At 39.3% G+C, this 16,517-nt stretch overlaps 1 protein-coding gene across 1 annotated transcript in view; it reads left to right on the top strand.

The window, feature by feature from the left end:
• The window catches only part of ramp1 (receptor activity modifying protein 1), a 72,116-nt gene extending 58,230 nt beyond the window's left edge, over nucleotides 1-13,886 (top strand). Inside the window, exon 3 of the mRNA XM_042495179.1 lies at nucleotides 12,648-13,886. Within this exon, the coding sequence (XP_042351113.1) occupies nucleotides 12,648-12,903 (256 nt within the window). The 3' untranslated portion in view covers nucleotides 12,904-13,886. The remainder of the gene's footprint in view (nucleotides 1-12,647) is intronic.
• Nucleotides 13,887-16,517: the final 2,631 nt, after the last annotated feature.

Genomic DNA, 16,517 nt, shown 5'->3' with positions numbered 1-16,517 from the left:
AGTACTGCAAACATTCGCTTTGACGACCCATTGGTCCCGCTGGGTTTCAGTAGAAGCAGGAGAGGAATTCTGGATGAGTTTCCTTCTTTTGATTGTGCACTACTAACATTGCACCAAACACAAGTGTTCAGGAAGTTCCACTGCAGTATTTTCTAATGATTTTTTCTTAGTTTACATTTGTTATAACAGTCTTGTATAGTCAGAGAAACTTAGATACAGTCATTTGGGGTAAATTCTGATTAAATGTATGTTTCACTTGACAATGTATAACTGCATTACGTTCTGAAAAAGATGGTAGAATTAAACTCAAAGCAAAGATAGGTCAGAAAAGTGCTCTTAATTTAAGAGTTTGACAGAATATTCCCATATTTTTTGTGGTTCTATTTGCAAACATATAAACTCATGGATGAATTTGTAAACATAAAACAAATGATCATAAGCCACTGGAAAGTGAAGGCTAGATTTACTAAGGCTTGTTTGCCATTTTTGACAAAACGTGGGCAACGTTAAATTTACCGTCACTTGCAGAACCAGTTGTGTGTATTCTTGATGTCTAACAAATGTATCAAATCCATTCCTACCTCATAAAACATATAAAAGGCCATTATTTTTTTTACATATTTGAAATTCACTATTGTTTACATCCATGTTTACTTGCTTGCTGTTAACTTCTAACTAAAGGACAAGCACTCTGCAGGGAAGCTTGATTGTGTAGTAAACAGTCCACAGCTTTCAACTTTCTGACCATGGTATTTTATGTTACTGGGTGAAAATAGGTTTAGGAAACTAAACTTTGACTGATTTACCTGCTGTGCGAGGCAGAGGCTAGGCTACTCTTAAAACTCTGATACCTGACATCCAAACTGTAAAAAGAAACTCATTCTTTAAACTTATAAGGCTATTTTCCTGGCCAGCTTTAAAGTTTAGGTTCCCTGAATTTGGTCTGAGGACAAGTTGAGGTAATTTTGTTATGACTGATCTTGTCTTCTCATGTTCAGTCAACTTCAAAATGTAAGGCAGCCTGGACTTTTTTTTAAGTTAAAACCAATAGTTTATTTTTTACTGTGTTTTTATAAGTTGTCTGTACTAACTAAACTATGATTCAATCGGGCCCTTAAAAGGGATATTTAACCAATTTTCAACCAGCTTTATCCATGCGGGTAATAGGTAAATGTGTAAATGAGCTATGGTAAACCTCCCTCCATCTCTCAGCTCAATTCACTGTTTCAAGAGCTGTTGCTCAAACTAGGGACTGTAGGTTTGCCAGCACGAACACAAAGAGTAGAAGCAGATTTAGATAGATCTCTCTCAAACTATAATACAAGATTCTGTCACCGTGTTGCCTATTCGCCACCTAAAATGTGTTTAGAAAGATACTTTATCTATTTAACTGCCATTTGAGAACCAGCTGGCTACCATATTGTTTCCAGTGTCACCCATAAGTCGGTGCATTTATTGATCCATCATGGCGTAGTGCATTATGGTAGTTGAAGATTCTCTACCTCTTGAGCAAATGCAAATGCCACAGTCTTTTCTCTTTGTTTTTGCTGGTCGTGTAGCACTAATTTTAAAAGTATTTGTACCTTTTAAAATACTATTTTTTCCAGCAGTGAAATACTTCAAAGTCTTCAAATGCTTTTAGGAAACCAGGCCCTGGACTGTGTTGCTGATTTGAGCTGGAAAAATGCACCACACATCTTGGTGCTTGACAGGTTTCATGCTTGTTGTTTGGAAATGTGAACATCTGTCTGTGTTTTGGACACCAGCATCAACAGGTCAGCATCTGTAGACACTTTATCTGAAACAACATTACTGTAGCATTTGACTTAGGTCATGTGTCCATTTTAGTACATACTGAACAAACATTTACGTACATGTATAAACTATGTAAACAGAGTCACAGATGCAAATTTATACCCCAGTATAAACATACACAAAGCATTCAAACACAAATGCAGATACAGTATACATGCAGTTATTCACACAAACACAAGCACACACGTGTCAACACACTGAGCTTCATTTGTTCATATCCTGATATTGACTGATTTGAAACAGATAGAGAGGGAGAGAAAAGTCCAAACAATTGTGTATTTTGGGGGCCGGAGACTACTTCATCATTAAAAAAAAAAACACAAAAAAACATCTTTCAAAATTGCAAAATATCACTTTTGCTCTCATTTGGGAAAAAGAAAGAGTTGCACACACACTTGTGGACAAACTCAGATGTTCAGCCTCCCCTAGAGGAAAAGAGACACGGGAGGTAAGCAGAATAACAAAGTAGAAAGAAAAAGAACATTTTGTCTGATGTGCTTAGTAGTGACAGTTTCGCCTGTTTTTTTGTTTTTTCTTTTAAACATTTCTTTGTTTTTAGAGGGAGGAATTTCTCCTGGTCTGCTTTTAGGTGATCTCTCCAAGCAGCAGGACTCAATATAAGTCCTCAATATTACATGCAATGATGAGAGGCTTTTTTAGGACCCAAAATACTGAAGTTGATGACATGTGGTTGCACATATAGGGCAGGCTAGAACAGTCACAGTGGGTCATGTTCAGAAATTTAAGACTGTAACCAAAATCAGCACAGATATGTTTCTTTGCTGAAATGACAAAAGTTCTAATCCCCAATAGATTTTTATCTGTTTTTTATCAGGTTTCACCCTGTTCTCAGCTGCGGCTGCATTTCTTTGATGCTTCATGACCCATTTTTCTCAGGGATCTCTCTCATATCTTATCAGATGTCCTCCTTAGTTATAATGAATAAAAGTATAATGAAAAAGTATAATGACAGCATCACTGTTGATCAGGATGAGTTGCAGTGTTGTATTTTTTGGATAGTCCATGAATTGGTCACAAGTGGACATCGAGTTAGCAGGCCAACTATAGGATGCAACAGTTTTTGACTGATTCCTCCTTACTTCTTACAGAGATGTCAGTCTCGGCCAATGTTGCTTTTGAAAAAAAAAAAAGTGAAACAGCTCAAGAGGCATTTCCTTTTGGACCATTGCTCAATTAACTTGATGAGTTTTTGCGCCACATTTCAAAACATTATTCATAAAGAGGTGGTGGAATGTTAATGCTTTTTAGTTTATTGTCTGTTGGCTTTGCTGCTAGACAGTTTGATAGCTGTGTTAACATGTGGAAACATAGTATCCACTGCCAGCCCTCTGGTCTCCACTGGTGAGCTGAAAGAGGTTTAGTTACGCGCACATCATGTAGGTGCAAGGCTATCTAAAAACAGCGCACATAAGGAATGAGGTAACACTTGTACGCTACTTCATGCCACACAAGTTTATGTAAGACAAGTTTTTGATTCCTGTTTAGATCTTTGTCAGATCTAAAAATGATTACTGCTACTGCAGATACAGTACATGGTACCACCTCCAGTGAGTAAGTGGCTTTATTTTGAACTGCAAAAGCACTTTAGTATTGTTTACTATGTTAGCACCATTAGCTGTGCTGACACTGTTATCTGTGCAAACAGAGCTAAAGGTTTTTTTTTTTTTTTAAATGCTTGTTAAGTATGTTAAAGGGGGTTTGGTGCTTAAATTGGATGGTGCGCAGTGCAGTAAATTAAGATACATAACTGTTAAAAAATAACCATTGGTTTCCCTAACTTCCAGTTAAATGTTGTAGATTTTATTTTCAGGATTGGATAGTAGCACTCGGTAGCAGCAGTATTCAATGTTTTAATTTAAGTTAAACATCAGTTAAAACGCCCAATCTTTCTGTTCTTCAGACAAGCTATTCAACAAGGAGAATAGATAAATTACTAGAGTAAAAAGGAAAATTACTCACGAATATAGGGGGAAAAGGGCAGAGTTAATGTTTACGACACCAGATTGTAATGAACCAATTTGTTCTCATTAAAACTTGAATAAGTTATGATCAGCATCAGGCGCCATTATCATCATGCTTTTAATTTCAAAATGAGATAGTCAGTATTTATGAGACCTTTCAGCAGTGCCAGACTAGGATAATAATTTAGACTGGGGTCTACCTTCAGCTCAGGCCCCCATCCAGTTGCTATAGACCATGTAGTGAATCCGCTGTACAAGGTCACCAAAACTATCACTGGAAAGATGGAGATGTTACATTGTCATGGTAGATTCATGGTATTCTGTTCACTTGTAATCTGGGCTTCCCACAGTCATGAATTGCCTGCTGTAGTTATGAAATTAGAAAAACTGTTTTAATAAATCAACAGAATGTTTTGGAAAACTTTTGAATATATAAATATATATGATTTTGCTATTGTTAAGAATACATAAATAGCAGAACCAAAACTTCTGCATACTGTGCACCTCACTAACAAGCAAGAGTAAACTTCGATAACAACGTTTCGGTACATTAGCTTTAAGTATTCAGGTATGAAATAAACTGATGAAGGTTGTACCAAAACGTTGTTATTAAACTCCACTCTTAATTGCAAGTAAGGCGAACCGCGTGCGGGAGTTTTTGTTCTGCTTTTGCAAGCCTTTGGTCTTCTCCTATGCACTTGTCGACATACAGGTGTGCAAATGTTTTTATCCAAATAATATGTCTATGAAAAATCCTGAACATGACTGATGTTACCTGAAATACATTTTCTTGTTAACTAAGTCTAGTGCTGCACTGAGTGACCACTGAAACAAGTATTACGTGATAAACCATTACCGGGCCAGGGTTAGTGATCCGCATGGACAGGGGAAACTTGAAGGGACATCACGGCAATCACCCAAGGTATCCTAGATGCTCAGGTTCAGGCAAGGTTGCAAAAACAACTGTTTATGTTAATGCAAATACATAAAATTGCTTTGACACCCATGGGTCTTCAGTTATCTATGCCCAAAAAGGGGCACAGCCTTGATGTTATGTGAAGTACCCACTTGTGCCAGTCTAGTCAATTAGCAATGGGCACATGCAGCTAGTTGGAAGCTGAAATATCTAACAAACCAGTAAAGCTAGAATGCATTAGCAGTTTGCTAATCCACAAATGCCTGGGAACTGCATTAATATTTAAACATACTCATTTTGAAATACGTAAATAAAGTATTGGAAATTAATTAGGAAAAATATGTGCTAACCCTGCCATTGTGAACAGGCACATTTTGAATGGGAATTGCACAAAAGCACAATCTTCTCAGTGAGAGTAGGTGTAGTTGCGGTATTATGACGTACTGAGGGTGGCTTTGCTAGCAGTAGAAATAGGCTGTTCATGTTACAAAGTAATCTACCAGGAATGTGACCTTGCAGGTATCTACAGCAACATTTTAGCCCGCTTCTATACTTTTTCTGCTCCCCCACGCAGGGCCAAAGTGGTACTGAACAGCACAGCGTGACCCCACACTGATGGTGATTTCAAAGAGAGGTTTAACACTGCTAAATATTAACTGCACCTGAATATAATATGACTCAGAGGTTGTCTGAAGGGCAACAGCAAACAAAACATCATTGCTAGACTTTAAGTGGGTTTCCCAAATGACATTTTCCTTTTTCAGACTTTTCAGAAAAATCTGACATATTAAAAGCCAGCAGAGGATAGAAGGTGACAGCATAATATTAGTCTATTATAAAAAAAAAACATTATCTGAAATGGAGTGAAAGGCTTCTGCAGGAAATATCACTGCTCTACTTTTGCTCAAGCTTTTAGGCTGAGAGGAGGTTGTGTGTGTGTGTGTGTGTGTGTTTGTGTGTGTGTTTGAGAAAGAGAGAGAGAGAGTGAGAGAGAGAATTTTGTTAAAAAACTAACAACAAAAGATTTTAAACTGCATCTGGATTTGTACCAAAAACTCTTGTTCCTTGGCCACGTCCTTACTTTGAAAGACATAACCTTGGCAAAGATTGTGATATTGCGTGCTACATAAAACCATTTTTTGTATCATATATTGCACAATATCAAATGAATAAGTAATCCCAGCCGCCTGCGAACTAAATGTGACGACTTGACTGTTACAATCCGATCACAGCATGTAGTGGGATCCATAATAACGTGTCATAGGAATAGGTGTAAATAGGCAAATAACTGAATAACTGTCACTATTTTCTCCCATGTGCTAATAAACACACTCTGGTGTATTTCATTATCCAGGTTTTATTTTTTTCTGGCTGTGTGCCTTAGTCAACAAATCAAACTATCAAAAGTAGATTGCCCCTTCTCCCTCCATCCTTCATCTTTTACATATGGGATATTATTGACTTAATACATAGTTAATTAGGCTGGATGTCTCACAGTTTACATCTATCATGCATGTATACCTTTGTGTCATGCTCTGGTTACCACTTCTACATTATGCAGTGATTATGAGTTGATGTATTGCTTGCACACATGGTATTTCTTTAAAAATACTTTATATACATGTTAACACATTAAAATACCAACCTGAAAATTGAATTCCAAAGATTTATTTGCCACGTGTTCACAGGTAATATATGAGCACAGCCTGTGCAATCATTTCTACCCATAATTACACCTCTTTTTAACACCCATAATGTGGATTTCATCTCCCACACACTTGTTGAGATTTAAAATAAAACACTGTCAAAAAACACTTGACGTGAGAGTGGGCACACAGTCACGCACGGCCTTGACCATGCACACAATCTGACAGGATCTGCTGGCAAACTGCTCTCACAACTGCACAAAACATATGTAAGCAGTTACTCAAACAGACAGCTAGATTTATTTATTCTTTTTTTCCTGTTAACCCCTTGTGTATGTATTGTCCAGTCCATAAATTTATGAGTATGCAATGATTATACAAAATTGTGAGTAAAAGTTGGCAAAGGATGCAGAGTCTCAACTAGAGGATTAAGCTTGTGGCAGGTTACAGGTGGTGCATGTGCTTGAGGGATCACTAAGAATTTTAGGTTACTGGTAAACACTGTCTGACTGTATCTATTTACCTTCCAAAGACCATCATTTTGGAGCTGTGTTTTGACTGTTGTCTTACAAAACTGTAATTATTCAGCCCATTCATATTCAAAAATCTTCAAATACAGACACTTAATTTTGCCCCTCAGTGTCTGATACTGAGGCCAAAGGCAACATTTAGTGTCTTTCAGTTAGTTCCAGTGTAACCCATCTGCGGCAATATTTGAGGTTCAGAACAGCCGATATAGCCCATGTAGTTTAAACTGAGAAAGTCTGTATGGGGCGGGCAGCAGAGGATGGATCAAACAAAGCAAGACTTTCAACCAGGAGACAACAGTTCGTGTCCCTGTGAAACCAAAATACCAATATTATATAACATAATATTATATAACTTACGTTTGTCCATGACATACCTACGTCTCTCACATGTTACTTTTACATCATGTTAAGTACTTATAACCCACTTTAACCCAAAACATTATTTTTTATCCAAACGTAACAAAGTAGTTTTGTTGCCTAAACCTAACAACAACCATTTCAGAACTTAAATCATGTATAAAGGGGTTTCACACAGAAGACAGCTTTGCCTCACATCCAGACTTTAAAGGGTGTGTCTCACAGAGACACGAAAGGATGCTTTCAGTTGGTCATTATTTGACAACCTTGAAGCATCTGTATTTGATGACCTGGGATGAGAATGTGTTGACTCACTTTATTATCATCATCTCCCCAAATACATCCCTGTTTATACTGCCCTTTAGTGACCCTTTGGTGAAAGACTAAATAAACCGTCCCTCAAACAAACCAAACCAAATATGGCCACTTCTTTCTTTTACTTGTGAGCTTCTGAATTTCTCTATCTATCTACCTCCTATTTCTGACTTTAGAGATGCCTTAACCTTTAAACAGAAATGTACCATCTGATTATCAGGAGATGTTAAGTGAATTTAAATTGGAGCCAGAGCAAGAAACCATGTACAGCAAACTCTGTGTGAAGCTGCCCTATTTCTTTGTCTAAATAAGATGAGTCATTCCATGTAAACTTTTTCCTCTCTGTCTGAGGTTTAAACTAAGATGGCAAATCCTGGAATAGACAAACTCGTACTCACATGAGCAGAGTCATTGGAGAATGATCTATCTCACCATCCATTAGGGCTAACATAAGCATCCAGCGTGCAATTAAATAAGGATGTCTGGCTCTGTTGAGCGCACTTTATACTTGGCCTGGTAGTGTCATCACAAGGCTTCAGTATCAGGCACATTTATTTAGCAGGATTCTTACAATATCATAAGATCCTGAAAGATGATGAGATCACACAAAAATCCATCTTGGCTAGGCCCTATGTTGACATGTACCCTTTTTCCTCACACCTGGGCTATCTTGTCTTTAATTGATTTGGTTTGACTCAACACATCAGCCCAGTGGGCAGGGATTTGTGTCTCTATGACAACAGGGCTGGCCCCTTGAGGATGTGTCTTTACCTGATTATGGCTTGTCTTGAGCCTTGTTATCTCGCAACACTAACTTTTTCACAGGGAGAAAGGGGGTTATTGGGGTTGGCTGCAGTTGGTGAGACATCACCGCCACCTGATTGGAGGTAGGGTGCACTTTTGGCCCCACTCCAGAGATGGTCCATCTGTGGTGTGCTTATCTTGGTGCAGCTCGGTGTGGCGTGGCGTGGCGTGGCGTGGCGTGGCGTGGCGTGGCGTGGCGTGTCAAATCGACTAGAAAGTTATACCATATAACAAGAACTTCTTGTCAATCATGTGATGCCTTTGGGCTCAAAAATCCTTTTTCCTATAGACTTAGATTTAAGACACATCTGTAAATCACTGTATTCCGCTTTTATAAGTGTCACAGCCCCCTGTGGGATTTGATCCTTTTGCTCCAATTACCTAATGAGCTAACCCCATGAGTCCTGGAGGATCCAAACAATTGAATCACTTTATCCCCATTACAATAAGCAGAAGGCTAAACCAGACATAACCAACTCAGATGGCGAAGTCTCTAATGTATTTGCTCTATGGGTTTACCAATGAAAATGATCCGGGTGTTTTTATACCCAGGAAGTCAAGCTATTTTGGCTTCTTGTTCCAATGAGCAACTTTGACAGGAATGAATGGGGCCCTGCCTCCGATGCAGTATCTCGCTCTCTTCATATACCCATTATCTTTTGAGGCTTCAAAAAATGTGTTTGCAAACGAATCTGTGTCTTATTAGGAATTACTGGCAGCTATGGGCATGGTTTAGGTGTGTATATCCACCTTCTTTCTGGCATTTACAGTATACCCACCTATCACCAAAAAAGCCATTGGAAAGTAAAATAGTGTATGCCCTCCTTGGTAATTACCTAGTAGTACACCCATTTCATCATCTAACAATACTGAAGGCAACCGTTCATTCAAATCAATAATGGCTGCTACTGAAGAGGTTACCACAGATGCTGTGATAGCATCAGTTAGATCAGAACTTAGCTGTGTTCATCCCCCATCATGGATATAGTGCACTATATAGTGTGTTCACCATTTTGTAGTGGTGTTCGAATTATCTGCTGTTAATTTCATCCACTATATAGTGCATTATAAAATGCCCACAATGCACAGCAAATTTGAGTGTACATACAATGTACTCTACATCTAACTTCCGTCTACCACAACGAAATGCAGATGTGTATTTCCAGGGGGAAAAAAATGTCAAGGTAGTGTCCAAAATAGCACTTGGTTATTCCCTATATAGTGCACTATTTAATACACACTACATAGTGAATAGTGAGTGAGTGAGTGAGGGGACGGTTTCGAACACAGCTCTTGAGTATTTTTTCGTTGAAAGAAGAAGAAAGAAGAAGAAGAATCGCTTCTCAGATGGTTCTGTGGAACAAACCATCTGGCACATGAGGTAGACCATTTAAATTCAACTATCTGGAGTGTCACTGCACCTTAAGCAGTCAGCAGTAACACTGTTACCAATCTGTTAGTGCTGCTGTTTGTGGATTTCCACACACCACAAATACCGTTACAAAACATTGTTTTATGGAGTCTCTATTGCTGGTCAGATTTATACCTATTTCATTCAAAATTGTATTACACTGAAAGAGGCCATTAGCTCTGTATCTCAGTACCAACTCACTGACCTCACCCACTCCTTAAGTTGCACTCCTTTACTATACAATCAAAATAGACTGTCGTTGGTAGACAGTGATCAGCTCTGGATTTCTGCATGAGAGACAGAAAAGGTAGAAGGAAAAGGAAAAAGATGTAAATTTGATTTTACGCATTCCTCGTTGCTGCCTCGTTTTGGTTGTCTGTCTTCCTTTCTTGTTAATCGGAAGAATTGTATCAATACATTATCAATTATAAGCATATTCCTCTAGCCTGAAAAATACGTGCGCACACATTCACTATGCAGACAGAGAGACAGTGTTAGAATACAATAGTAGGTGACTAGTTAAAAAGACACCATAACAGTACTGAATGTCTTGGTTGCAGCACAAAGGGCAATTTAATAAAGAACCAAAAGTTCTGCACAATGACATCTTTACGAACAATGACATCAGTTTAACCAGTTCCATGTATGACTGCCATTGCTTTATGTAACACAGGCTGATTCAGTCTGTACTCTGTTTGATAAGTTGGATGATTAAAAAGAAAGTGATAATGAACTTCATTCAGCAGTTCATTGAATGCACATTCGCATGCATACTCGCACCGTCAGATTTAATTTAACCTTAGCAACAAGAGGTGAGTTAATAATCAACTACATCTCTTTGTGCACGCTGCTCCTGCCTCAACTCTGCTTTGACTTCTGTCATTTGGTGACTCATAAACATCCCTGGAAACCTCAGTGCTCATTAGACCAGCAGCAGGATGAGAATTTTTTTTTTTCTCCTCCAAGACTGATTTCTAAAACCTCAAGGAAAAAGTGGAGGGAAGAAGTACCCCAACAGAATGAGCTGCCACCCGGAGCAACCGCAGTGCTCCGCAGAGCTGGTCCCATGCCAAAAGCCCTGAGCTGTTTACATCTCCAAAACTTCCGCAAAGAAAGACGCCGTGCTGTTGGGACGCTCATCAAAAGCTTTTAGAATATTAAACAAACATATTAAATCTGAGCTGTGCACATCAGAGAGGACTAGCAGAGCAGTCCTCTTCAGAGACAGTGTTTAGATATTAATTCTGCACTAATTGATCCTTTAATGTTATTGCTACATCAGTTGACTATGTTTAATGTGAAAGGGGTCACTTGCAATGACAGACCCACAGAGAAATGCCACCAGACTCTACACATCCCCTCAAGTTTACTGACACACCTGTCAGTGGCACAGTGTAGCACCACAAAAAATACATTTTCTAATTATGACTTGTGCTCAATTTACAAGGACCTCTCTTACTGTTAAGTACTACTGTTAAATTTGTGAGGAAATAAAATCTACATAAAAACCATCTCACACCTATTTGCCCTTTAATAAAATTCTTGGCATTTTCCTCATAAAATCCATAAAACAACGAGCCAGAGATGTAATTAGCTGCAGGAAACAGTTGGGGGGCAGCCTTGCTGTGCCATTGAAGGACTTCGGTAAGCCAAATAACTGTCAGTGTGCGAGTGTGCATATGTGTAAGGTTTCTGTTAATGTGAATTGCTGCCTACACATTATATCCTATGATTTATGACCTTAATTTGTGCAATGTCCTCTGTGTGCTTTATCATAATCGTGGGTCATTACCTCATTTATAATGATGATAAACTCACCAAGGGAGAGCAACAAGCACATACACACACATACACTAGGTCCAAACAATAGACCCATCCCTCTTGCTGTTTCTAATGGAGAAGGACAAGTGTTTTGCATCTGAGCCACCTGAACACTCTGGTACAAGAGTGTTCTCATACCCCAGCTCCTGGTTACACATTTTCCTCTCCTGGTTACTCCTTAAGTCCAACCATGAACAAGTCTGTAAGCTTAACAGCAGCATGTTAGAACTTAATAAATAACAATCGGATTTTACATTTTTTGATATCCTGTTTACTATGGCTAACAATAAAAAAATCTGCCAGACACAGCCTTCTCTCATACATTGGACAGGCTCTTTCACCACACCCTCTTTTCCAGGGAAACAATCCCGTATTCATCGTAGTTGGCAACAGCATACACAGAAGAGATTGAAACATGTCAAAGTAATAATTAGGCAAGCCAAATGGGGAAGACGGAAGGGACATGATAGTAATCAACCTTAAAGAGTGACTCCCACTTTTGGCTTGAGGGCCTTCTTCCTGTAATGTGAAAAAAGTCTCAAAAATGGACAGGGCTGGGAGGGTGGCTAGGACACACCCATTCACCCATCCGTGCCACCTCTCCATCCACAGCACCTCCCTGCCCCTGCATGCACACAAAGTAGTTGGTTGGAGAGAGGGCAGCGCTGGGGCAGCAACAGTGGGCTCGGTTGTTGATGAAAGCAGGCTACCAAGATCAGCCAATAGCAAAATTCAATTGCAATAGGCAGGTTTCAACCTTTAGAGGGCAGTCACTACGCATATTTATAACACTATATGTAGAAGTTACTTGCACTTAAATGTCATGAGTTGGACCTGAATCAATCAACAATTGTAAATACCCATGTATATTGCTTTTCAACTAAAAAAGGTGGTTTGGGAAGTTTAATTACTCTTTAAGTTGTTAAGGTATTGTGAATGCTCAGGTTCAAGCAAAGTAACTAAGGGATAGTTAAGGTCAGCAAGTGGTTAGATGGCTGTTGCCCATACTGTATTACGGTTTATTGTGCCTTTTGTGTCCCCATCATGCAGGCTATATGGCGAGCTGACCAATTGCACGTTCCTGGTGGCACGGAAGATGGAGTGCTTCTGGCCTAACAGGCTGGTGGACGAGTTCTTTATCCAAGTCCACAAGCAGTACTTTCACAACTGCTTGCTGTCTGGACGGCTTCTCAAGGACCCACCCAATCACATCCTGGGTCCCTTCATTGTAGTGCCCATCCTGGTCACCCTGCTCATGACGGCCCTGGTAGTATGGAGGAGCAAACGCAGCGAGGGGATTGTGTAGTAAAGGAAAGGAGCTGGACAGGGTCACAAAACTCAAGACAAGAGGTAATTTTTGTCCCTAAGGTTGCGTCATATTAGCCTTAAGTGACCAAAGGATCTTTTTTTCTGAGAGTTGGTGTTTGGGGAAAATGGTTTCAGCTGGACCAGAAAGACTTAATTATGGATCTGGAAGAGGAGCTGAACAAGATAAAGGTAAAACCAGACCCTATTTCAATGATGTCGAATGCCCTGACACCAATATGAAGCCTTTGCAGCTTCCATCTATTGTTACACCAACAGTCGGGTATGGATTGAAATCATTTTGTGGGGATGATGGAGCAAAGGGAACCTGCATCTGTGTGCACCTGCATCTGATGTGGACCTGCATAGTGACTGTTGGAAAAATATTGTAAATATTTTTAAAAATTAACATTGAAATAAACTGCTTCAGATCATTTTGGAATAGATAATGATGTTACAACTCATACAAGAATTCAACAACTATTTTTTGGAGACCATTAAAATAACTGTCACCTATCACAGCAACACAGGAATCAAAGCAGTGCTGAACTTTTCCAGGAGACCTGATTCAAACAATGGCTAGGCTACAAAAGGGCAGTTACTCCGACCTCTGTTAGGGAACCCAGGTATATCAGATTTTATGTATATATACGTACATATACTGTAAATATGCACAGTATGTACAACATCCATTTATCTGTTAGTGGATGGTCAGAATGTTTCCGTGACACAAGAAGACAAGTACCCTAAATTAATATCACTCAGAGCCTGTCTACACCTGGTCTCGGGTGATACAAGGACAAGTGCAGCACTAACTGTAAGTGTAAACAACCACTAGCATGCACTGTGATCTGTTGACTTAAAACCACTTGTGGAGGTGGTCTGGGGCGCATCTGACTAAACATCTTCTGTTGTGTAAAGGCTACTGCATTGTAATGTGTTCCTGACAAGGACAACATCATCAGTGCAGGATTTGTATGTGGGGTTAACGTGGGTAGTAAAAAGGCTGATAAATGGGCCCTATGTGGGACTATCCACAGGCTCCATAATGGCCGCATGCCTATTGCCCACATAGGCAGTGGGTCCCACATAAGATGCCCAATTCAGGCCCAAACTCACTTGGTACCGAGGTAGTCCTAGCATAAACCTTGTGAGGACCACTATGGTAAGCCCACCCATGTGGGGATTTGGTATGAGACCATCATGGATTCCATTGTCAACCCCATATAAGGCCCACTTTTCAGCCCATTTACTACCCACAAAGGCCCAACATACAAATATTGGCTTGAATTGTGCTAACGCTCCATAACTTGACGATGTTACAGTGAGATGGACAAGGTGTTGTGTGTCTGTCCATTGTCTTGCCCAATGGAAAGAGACATCTTAAATTCTGTTTACAGTACTGTCTCCAGTTGTACAGCCACAACAGCTAACATAACAAGCAAACATGACTAGTGAACAGCTAGCAAGAGTGCGGGCATAATAAGTGACACAGACAGTAATGACATCTAAACACAAGTGGTCAGCTGGAGATTAATGATTGAAGTATTGCGACAGTGTTGTGTCTTGGCTAGCAACTTGTGTTCAGATTACTCAAACACATGTTAATACCAGGTGTAAACAGGTTCTCAGATGCAATGTTCGTGTTTCCATGTCATGCAAATGTACCTGATTTCAACAGATCTGCATTATATTTGAAATATATACTCTCAATCATCAAGATGGCTTCACCGTCAACCTGTAGTAGGAGTAGAATCTATCTGTTTTTAGGTTTCATTTCCTTTGCTCTGCTTATATCAGACTCCCTGGCCTCTTCAATCTCTTGGCATACCTGCAGCTCAGTCTCTCTTCTGAGTGGGAAGTTCTTTCAATAGCATAATGCACACTGAACCAGCTGGAAAAATGTAGGAGACGATGTCACCTACTAAAGATTGCCAGATGTGCAGTGAAGGTGAGAGATGGCACGGCACAAAAGAGGACAGTCAAAACGCAGGGGCCATGGCCCCAATTTGGATGGGCTGTGATGCTGTCATGTTCTGCAGCTTCCATCCTCCATCACCAAGGAAACTAAAATGAAGAAATGCCAGTGGACACACAGGTGGAAGTGCTTTGTGAGTAAAGACTTTAAAGGCCAATGTACACAAACATAAGTTTGGGGAAGGCAGACGGTGAATTAACCAAAAATTCCCTTATTCTTTCTGATTTTCCTCTTCAAACACCTCTGTTATCTATGGTCTTTACCTTATTGAAAGGCACTATCCCAACAATTATCATATTGATTGCATTCAATTTAGGCAGTTATGTGAAGATGCTAAAAGAATGAAAAAGAGAACAAAGAGTAGAAAATCCAGTGTAAAAAAATCAACAAGTCTAACTACAGAAAGAACATAATGTAATGGATTAGCCAACGCACATCTCTGCTGTGCATTGCCTAAAGCACAGTTTGTGTATCGTGGTGCTTAGGTTTGCATTGATTTATGATCTCCCAGTGTGATAGAGTGTGCTGTGTGAACTGTTTCCTCATTGATATTTTTGAATGCTCTCCTTCCTTTATAGATTCATTGACCCGTAACCTGCCTGTCAGCAAAACACACTTTAAAGCACACCCACACTTCCCCAACAATGATCTTACTTTGTACTTTGTGCCAAAAGCTCTTGGAAAACAGAGGGCAACATTTGCTATCAGATGTCTAATTTTCTGTTGGAGTGACTTCTGATGATTGAATTTTAAAACCTGTGATCATGAAGAAAAGCTGAATAAAATGTCTGATTAATGTGTGATACACTGGGGAATGGCTTTTGTGTTTTCCATGAGTAAGAAAGATGGTACAATAAGCGTTTGATTACAGTGTGTTAAATATAGATGATGAATCCTCCTTTATGCATGCATTAAAAAGTGCGCAACATTGAGTCATAATGAATGTACTAGATTCACGCCCCCGTGTCATTTGCTGAGGTGTGAAAAATATAAGCAAGGTAGAACTATACTTAGTAACAAAACAAAGGATTCCTGATTAGATGTCATGAATGGTTTGTGTTCCAAGGAATTATCTGTATAATAGGATTTTAGTCTTATCACTTTCCCCTTTTTACATAGATGCATTGGGGAATAGCTGTGTTGCCCGGCAGAGAACGACTAAATGAAGGTGATAGAACATTATATCTTGCACCAAATTTTGCTTTTGTATTGGTGGTAGTACAGGGTCAGCATAGATCACAAACCAGGGGTATATTAAGTTCAGAAATATTTTAAAACACACATCATGTTGCTTCTTCTTTGATTAAAGGACTAACTTTCTGTCAAGGTCAAAGTCTTTAAGTCTTCTATGGCAAATCCAAGCCAAGACGGAAGATATTTGAGAAAATGACAAGTCAAGGTTCAAGTCATTCCAGAACATTCCAATTCAAGCTCCATGTCATTTAAGACCAGTTCAAGTCAAGTCTCAAGTCAATCATGACAAGTTTGAAAGTGTCAAGTCATTTCAAACAAGAATGGGAAAGGTCTAATTCAAGAGTAAAAATAGTCAATATAAGTCCAAAAAAAAGTCATCAAGTCATTTGAGAGACATCCAAGTCAAGTGTTTAGTTATTTGAGACAAGTCTGAGTCAAATGTC

This window comes from Plectropomus leopardus, chromosome 10 (assembly GCF_008729295.1).
Source record: "Plectropomus leopardus isolate mb chromosome 10, YSFRI_Pleo_2.0, whole genome shotgun sequence".
Taxonomy (NCBI): domain Eukaryota; kingdom Metazoa; phylum Chordata; class Actinopteri; order Perciformes; family Serranidae; genus Plectropomus; species Plectropomus leopardus.
This window is presented reverse-complemented; position numbering and strand designations above follow the sequence as displayed.